Source organism: Pecten maximus, chromosome 10 (genome assembly GCF_902652985.1).
Source record: "Pecten maximus chromosome 10, xPecMax1.1, whole genome shotgun sequence".
In the NCBI taxonomy this organism is placed as follows: Eukaryota; Metazoa; Mollusca; class Bivalvia; order Pectinida; family Pectinidae; genus Pecten; species Pecten maximus.
The window spans coordinates 41,101,510-41,110,458 of NC_047024.1; the positions used below are offsets into that span (position 1 = coordinate 41,101,510).

General features: G+C 41.7%; 1 protein-coding gene across 2 annotated transcripts; it reads right to left on the bottom strand.

Annotated features, from left to right (window-relative positions):
- Positions 1–2,402: 2,402 nt before the first annotated feature.
- On the bottom strand, positions 2,403–6,301 carry LOC117335434 (uncharacterized protein DDB_G0279899-like). 2 transcript variants are annotated; one of them, XM_033895409.1, is made up of 4 exons: positions 6,191–6,301; positions 4,900–4,976; positions 3,994–4,085; positions 2,403–3,421 (listed from the first exon to the last, which is right to left on the bottom strand). In XM_033895409.1, exon 4 carries the CDS (start codon positions 3,347–3,349, stop codon positions 2,486–2,488), a length of 864 nt encoding a protein of 287 aa, XP_033751300.1. In that variant the 5' UTR covers positions 3,350–3,421; positions 3,994–4,085; positions 4,900–4,976; positions 6,191–6,301; the 3' UTR covers positions 2,403–2,485. The 2 variants fall into 2 exon arrangements, with proteins under 2 accessions (XP_033751300.1, XP_033751299.1); XM_033895408.1 differs by having other exon boundaries at positions 3,994–4,088.
- Positions 6,302–8,949: the final 2,648 nt, after the last annotated feature.

Here is an 8,949-nt window from a genome sequence, read left to right on the forward strand (position 1 = left end):
CGTCAATATGAGCAGGGGTACGTCCGTCACGCCGTCAAAATCATCAATAGGGTTGCGTCCGTCACGTCGTCATTATCAGCAGGGTTACGTCCGTCACGCCGTCAAAATCAACAAGGTTACGTCCATTACGTCAATTTCAGCAGTGGTACGTCCGTCACGCCGTCAATTTCAACAGGGTTACATCCGTCACGTCGTCTATATAAGTAGGGTTACGTCCGTCACGCCGTCAATATCAACAGGGTTACATCCGTCACGTCGTCTATATAAGTAGGGTTACGTCCGTCACGCCGTCAATTTCAGCAGTGGTACGTCCGTCACGCCGTCAATTTCAACAGGGTTACATCCGTCACGTCGTCTATATAAGTAGGGTTACGTCCGTCACGCCGTCAATATCAACAGGGTTACGTCCGTCACGTCGTCAATATCAATAAGGTTACGCCCAACATGCCGTCAAAATCAACAGGGTTACGTCCGTTACGTCGTCAATGTTGCAAGGGTTACGTCCGTTACGTCGTCAATGTTGCAAGGGTTACGTCCGTCACGTCGTCAATATCAACAGGGTTACGTCCGTCACGTCGTCAATATCAGCAGGGTAACGTCCGTCACGTCGTCAATATCAGCATGGTTCCGTCCGTCAGGTCGCCAATATCTACAGGGTTCCGTCCGTCACGCCGTCAATATCTACAGGGTTACGTCCGTTACGTCGTCAATGTTGCAAGGGTTACGTCCGTTACGTTAATTTCAGTAGTGGTACGTCCGTCACGTCGTCAATATCAACAGGGTTACGTCCGTCACGTCGTCAATATCAGCATGGTTCCGTCCGTCACGTCGCCAATATCTACAGGGTAACGTCCGTCACGTCGTCAATATCAGCATGGTTCCGTCCGTCACGTCGTCAATATCTACAGGGTTACGTCCGTTACGTCGTCAATATCAGCATGGTTACGTCCGTCACGTCGTCAATATAAGTAGGGTTACGTCCGTCACGCCGTCAATATCAACAGGGTTACGTCCGTCACGTCGTCAATATCAATAAGGTTACGTCCAACATGCCGTCAAAATCAACAGGGTTACGTCCGTTACGTCGTCAATATCAGCAGGGTAACGTCCGTCACGTCGTCAATATCAGCATGGTTCCGTCCGTCACGTCGCCAATATCTACAGGGTTCCGTCCGTCACGCCGTCAATATCTACAGGGTTACGTCCGTTACGTCGTCAATGTTGCAAGGGTTACGTCCGTTACGTCAATTTCAGTAGTGGTACGTCCGTCACGTCGTCAATATCAACAGGGTTACGTCCGTCACGTCGTCAATATCAGCAGGGAAACGTCCGTCACGTCGTCAATATCAGCATGGTTCCGTCCGTCACGTCGCCAATATCTACATGGTTACGTCCGTCACGCCGTCAATATCTACAGGGTTACGTCCGTCACGTCGCCAATATCTACAGGGTTACGTCCGTCACGCCGTCAATATCTACAGGGTTACGTCCGTGACGTCGTCAATATCAGCAGGGTTACGTCCGTCACACCGTCAATATCAGCAGGGTACGTCCGTCACGCCGTCAATATCAACAGGGCTATGTCCGTCACGTCGTCAATATCAGCAGTTTTACGTCCGTCACGTCGTCAATATCAGCATGGTTCCGTCCGTCACGTCGTCAATATCAACAGGGTAACGTCCGTCACGTCGTCAATATCAGCATGGTTCCGTCCGTCACGTCGTCAATATCTACAGGGTTACGTCCGTCACGTCGTCAATATCAGCAGGGTTACGTCCGTCACACCGTCAATATTAACAGGGTTTCATCCGTCACGTCGTCAATATCAGCATGGTTCGTCCGTCGTCATATCTACAGGTATACGTCCGATCATTCTCAATAACAGGGTTACGTCCGTCACACCGTCAATATTAACAGGGTTTCATCCGTCACGCTATCAAATTCAATAAGGTTACGTCTCATATAATTGCCATTATAATATATTTATTATAACATTATGATATATTTATTATACATATTTATTATAATGTATTTATTATAACATTATAATATATTTATTATAACATTATGATATATTTATTATAACATTATGATATATTTATTATAACATTATGATGTATTTATTATAACATTATAATGTATTTATTATAACATTATGATATATTTATTATAACATTATGATATATTTATTATAACATTATGATATATTTATTATAAGGTAATTGTTCTGTGGATAATATACAAGTCCTTGGTGCAGTCAACTCATGATAAATTGTCCGTATATTTAATTATACCAAAGTCCAGTACTGCCATGGACTTAGGTATCAAAGTCGTGTCACTGGCTTAAATGTCTGTAACATGAGCATACTCTCCGGCTAAATATTAGAACAACGATTCAATTCACAGTTCAAATACGTTTATTACAAAAAAAACACATATTTACAAAAGATTGGTACACAAAAATAGATAGGGCCATGGCCTAAAACTACAAACTGATGTCCTGTATGTCACTGTTGTGTTGTATCGTCTGTATGACCTGACCTTTAGTGTTGATGAGATTTACTGTGTCGTTGGAGCAGTCACACAGCCACGCACGTCCATCAGATGTTAGGCAGATCGATGTGATGTCATCCGGGTATGTGAACTCGGACATGACAGTGGGACTGTCAGGAATAGTGTACCGGAGAAGTTCATCGGGAATGATTATGTTCCCGACGGCCTGCTTCAGGAGACTTTGTCTGTCCTTACCCGGAGTAAACTCTGCCATGTCTATATCAGGTGTCGGTGGGATGGTTGAATCCATTTCCTGGATTTCCGATACCGAGTCGTACACGAGTACAGCAGTTCCTATCTGAAGAGTCTGTTTATATTCTGATAAGAGGTTCCTCAAAGTATCCAATCTCCTCTCCAGGTCTGTGATGTGGGTCTGAATGATGTCCGTGGTCGCCGCCTCCATCGTGTGACATAATGATATATAATCCTCAGTAAGCTTATCTAATTCTAGCTTACACTGGATATTATTTTCGATGATATTTTTGCGAAGATTTTCGTAATGAGTTTTATAAGTAGACATTTTTGTTCGAGATGAAATAATTTCCTGGTTCAGTTTCGGAATATTTACTTTTTCTGTGTCATTAACAAAATCCACAATTGTATTTGTTTTTTCGGTCTTAATTTCCGACAGCTCACGTAAGCTGTCAATATGATTTTTATGGTTTTCTGATAAACAACATGTTGTGCATATTAAATTCTCACACTCTTGACAAACAAAGACAACATCCTTTTCTTTATGAATGCTACATTTAGAATTCCCCTTACTTCTGATTGGTAACTGGGCGATGCTTGCCATGGTATAGATATTGAAATATTAATTTATGTAACGAGATGGAAGGCGGCGGCTATGGTAGATCCTCTGGTGTGTCTGTATAACACAAAAATGACAAAATTGATCAAATAAATCTATGATTCCTTAAAAGTCTGAAATACTCCAGACCAAAGTGAACTCTTTTTCATTGCAAATAAATATACCATCAATCTTATAAACAGTTAATAATTGACTACATGAAAAGAGGGGGAGGTTTATCTATTCATTCCCTCTAAATTAGAACTCCCAGTAAAAGTTCGTTCAGCGAAATTTTGTTGTACGTGTCGTATACAATAAGTTGTACAAAACAATGATATTGACGTACAAGATAACAATTACGTCATACTTAAAATATTCTACCATACACACGATTAACAGTAAGTTGTATTACTGATTATTCTTTATATTGCCTCGGTACGCCGCTGTACAAGTAAGTGATTTGACGGTCTCCCGTATGGCACTCAGTGAGGTAGCCACCAGCTACTACAATGATACCATTTTGTTTACAAATAAACCTGACTGTTCACACGATGACAACACCAACAAAGTAGAGTACTTGTATTAGAAGGTAAAGTTAAAATAAAGAAAGGGCCCAAATAAAATAATACAATGCAATACACCATACTCACAGACAAGACCTATTTCAGTCTTTTCCAAGAAATGTTATGTCTTCTGTTCTGTGTTAAAGAATGATGTCCTCTGAGAGACAGGAAGGTGCTACCTGCTGGATAAAAAAGTACAACAATAAACATATTTCATCGACTAAAAAGGGTAAACTATAACTAATTGCCCTATTGGCCAATTGGTTTTCCCAAATCGATCACTCAAAACTCAAGGACAATATACTTTCCATTTTTCTGAAGAAATAGCGAAAACTGTTTCTACGTTTTGTTAGTTTGTTTTTGTTTAACGTCCTATTAACAGCCTTGTTTTTGTTTAACGTCCTATTAACAGCCAGGGTCATTTAAGTACGTGCCGGGTTTTGGAACTGGAGGAAAGCCAACGGCCTACGGTCAGTACCTGGCAACTGTCCCATGTAGATTTCGAACTCGTAACCCAGAGGTGGAGGGCTAGTGATAAAGTGTCGAGACCCCTTAACCACTAGGCCACCGCGGCTCATACAGAAGGACATATCACGGACCACTGACATAGGACGATTTGAATTGAATAAAAACATAATTTCATATCGAATGTTGGAACAATCAAATTAAAATTAGTTGTTCATCATACACTCTGTAAACTCAGTTAATACGGAGTCTATAATGAACATCTTATCTTATAAGATTGCTAGTGGAACCCAGTAAAATGCACATTTTCATATCAGTTTAATGCACATTTTCTATTTTCAAAACACACATTCCCGAGTGGTTGAGTTGAGAGCGGAAATGCTTTAAACAGCAGGATATGGTCGGAATAGTTATTTTGATTACGAACATACAAAATGTATACTCATGCAATTTATTACGAAATGGACTAGATATCTAGGTCAATTAAGAATGCAGACGACACTTTATCCTTTTCACTTCTGTACTCACCGACTTGTTCAAAATGGATGCATCTGCACGGAATGAGTGTCGTAGTTTTGAGCCCAGGTCAACAAATAGCGTCCTCACTGTGACAAAATAATAGAATTTGATTAATATTGGACTAAACTAAGATAAGCTGGTTTTGCTAGTACAAGGTTAAAGTGTAACACGATATACTTTTATGGATACATGTCGACATATGTTATATTCATTTAACTGTTTTCATTATAGTACAAGAGATCCTAGAGGAATTTTGTCGCCCACCATTAATGATTTTTATTTGCTTTATATCGGATTAACCTTCTTTTTCTTTTAACAATCTTAATCAAGAACAAGTTGATCATACATGTAAAATTTGAGAAACATCCATCTAGTTATTTTCAAGAAATAGCAATAACAACTTCAATATCAAAACTATCAACCATTACTTTGAACATAGGTTAGCAGACGACAGCTATATTTAGGAAGACATGGTTATGTCCCCTTATCTAGTTAGCAGGTAGGTGTTACATGAATTTATCCCTGGCAAGAAAGTTCCGGCATCAATAACGTAAAGTGTTAAATTTTACACGAGAGTGAACAAAATTCCCATACCACCGTCAATATTATGTAATGCAGGTATCACAATGTTAAGGTTATTTAATCTAAAACAAACAAACAAACAAACAAACAGAATAAAAAAAAAAGAAGATAATAACGTGTTTTTCTTGATTTCCTATGGGTGGTACAATTGTATAAAACTGGCATCAACTTAATGCTTAATGTACAATTGGCCAATTAATGAAGTGGTTATGGGTACATCTTATCGAAAAAATATGTAAATAAGCCTAGACCTTAGCCTAAATAAGCCCTGGTATGATAGATAGGAAGTAACTACACATAAAGGGGAATTAGGATCGAAACTAACCGCACACTAAGCGGACTTGTACATAACTTACCACACTCCAAGGGGACTTACGATCGGAACTTACCGCACACCAAGGGACTTAGGATCGGAACTTACCGCACACCAATGGACTTAGGATCAGAGCTAACCGCACACCAAGGGGACATGGGATCGGAACTAACCGCACACCAAGGGGATTTAGGATCGGAACTTACCGGGTTGTTAAGAATATTAATAAAACTCACGCATTTTCTCAGTTTAAATTGGTTCCCCGTGATTGCAATACAGTTTATGTGAGGTTTAATGTACATAACATATATCTGTATGATTACAATGGTAAAACATACACCTATAGTTTTACCTATTGATCTATATAATTAAACTGGTAAACGAATGAATAGTAACACATCCTACCTGTCTTTTTCTGATGCTAAACTGATGTCTTTGTATGTCGATGTCTGCAGGCGTAATTTGTGGTAGATTTCTCAGCTTGTCTCTTGTTAGGTAAAACGCCCCGTCTAATGTACAATAAAGTAATAGATACAGGTATTTATACTTTTTATCTACATGATCATGTGAAGTACTTATACATCCTTCTGTAAATTGATTGGATGAATTATATCATACTACATAAATATATGTACTATGTACAGCGATAAAGAACATTGTCGAAATGCACGTACACCAAATTATGGAGAGAGGGTTAGGTCAGAGACACACCACACTATATGGGTGTTGTGATAATGAAGCAAACATAGAGCCCGGCTGAATAGAGTACATCCATTCTGCCATGATTAAGGGAACTTCATCCCCTCCCGGTGTGAGATAACAGCCATACTCCCATAGGTAAGGGGGGATTCCCGGCGTGAGATTACAGCCAAACTCCCGTGGGTAAGAGGACTCCCGGCGTGAGATTACAGCCAAAATCTCGTGGGTAAGGGGACTCCCGGCGTGAGATTATAGCCAAACTCCCGTGGGTAATGGGACTCCCGGCGTGAGGTTACAGCCATATTCCTATGGGTAAACGGACTCCCGGCATAAAAGTTAACCTAGAGAGACAGACCAAAGGGCTTGGAGAAATGCTCCATTTGGCAGCAGACTTGTGGGGCTCGGGGATCGCTTTCCAGCTACTCATCCGTGTGTCGGAGATCAATCGGCGAAGGGAAATGGCTGATTGTTCCACCATGGTTAGGGACTATATAGCGCCGAGGGTAGTGTGCGTGCTCCCCCGGTGAGGCGTTACAACGTAATACATGAAGTTAGGGGATAACTCCTCGGGTGAAGGATTGCAACCATACAGCAAGGGATTGGGGGTTATTACAACCATACAGCAAGGGGCTGGGTATTACTACAACCATACAACAATGGGCTGGGGACTACTACAACCATACAACAAGGGGCGAGTGATCATAACAACTATACAACAAGGGGCTGGGGACTATTACAACCATACAGCAAGGGGCTGGGGGATTACTACAACCATACAGCAAGGGGCTGGGGGTTATTACAAGCATAAAGCAAGGAACTTGGGGATTACTACAACCATACAGCATGGGGTTGGGGGTTATTACAACCATACAGTAAGGGGCTGGGGGATTACTACAACCATACAGCAAGGGGCTGGGGGGTTATTACAACCATACAGCAAGGGGCTGGGGGTTATAACAACCATACAACAAGGGGCTGGGGGTTATTACAACCATACAACAAGGGGCTGGGGGCTATTACAACCATACAGCAAGGGGCTGGGGTATTACTACAACAATATAACAAGGGGCTGGGGATTACTACAACCATAAATCAAGGGACTGTGGGTTATTACAACCATACAGAAAGGAACTTGGGGATTACTACAACCATACAGCAAGGGGCTGGGTACTACTACAACCATACAACAAGGGGCTGGGGGTTATTACAACCATACAGCATGGAGCTGGGGGATTACTACAACCATACAACAAGGGGCTGGGATTACTACAACCATACAACATGGGGCTGGGGACTACTACAACCATATAACAAGGGCTGAGGGATTACTACAACTATACAACAAGGGGCTGGGGACTACTACAACTATACAACAAGGGGCTGGGGACTACTACAACCATACAACAAGGGGCTGGGGACTACTACAACCATACAACAAGGGGCTGGGGTATTACTACAAACATACAACAAGGGGCTGGGGTATTACTACAACTATACAACAAGGGGCTGGGATTACTACAACCATACAACATGGGGCTGGGGACTACTACAACCATATAACAAGGGCTGAGGGATTACTATAACCATACAACAAGGGGCTGGGGATTACTACAACTATACAACAAGGGGCTGGGGATTACTACAACCATACAACAAGGGGCTGGGGACTACTACAACCATACAACAAGGGGCTGGGGATTACTACAACTATACAACAAGGGGCTGGGGATTACTACAACCATACAACAAGGGGCTGGGGACTACTACAACCATACAACAAGGGCTGGGGACTACTACAACCATACAACAAGGGGCTGGGGACTACTACAACCATACAACAAGGGGTTGGGGTATTACTACAACAATATAACAAGGGGCTGGGGACTACTACAACCATACAACAAGGGGCTGGGGACTACTACAACCATACAACAAGGGGCTGGTGGACACTCAACCATACAAAAGGGAATTGGACTTTCTACAACCATACAAAAGGGAAGGGTTATTACACCATAAAGAAGGGATTGACTAACTACAACCATACAACGAGGAAATGAAGAATTACTACAAGCACACCGTAAGGGAAATGTGTGATTAACATAGCCATACAACAAGGGGCTGGGGATTACTATAACAATACAGTAGGGGAAATTGGTGATCACTTTAACGATACAGAAAGGGAAATTAGTGATTTCTACAACCATACAATAAGGGAAAATGGTGTTTATTACCACCATAGAGTAAGGGAAATTGGAGATTACTACAACCATACCGCATGGGGCTAGAGGTTTACTACAATCATACAGCAATTAAGGACGGGGAATTACTACAAACATACCGCAAAGGGCTGGGGACTACTACAACCATACAACAAGGGGCGGGTGATCATAACAACTATACAGCAAGGGGTCGGGGGATTACTACAACCATACAACAAGGGGCTGGGGACTACTACAACCATACAA

What these genes read in the sequence shown, in the direction of transcription:
- LOC117335434 (XM_033895409.1), bottom strand. Translation starts at nt 3,349, where the DNA reads ATGGCAAGCATCGCCCAGTTACCAATCAGAAGTAAGGGGAATTCTAAA.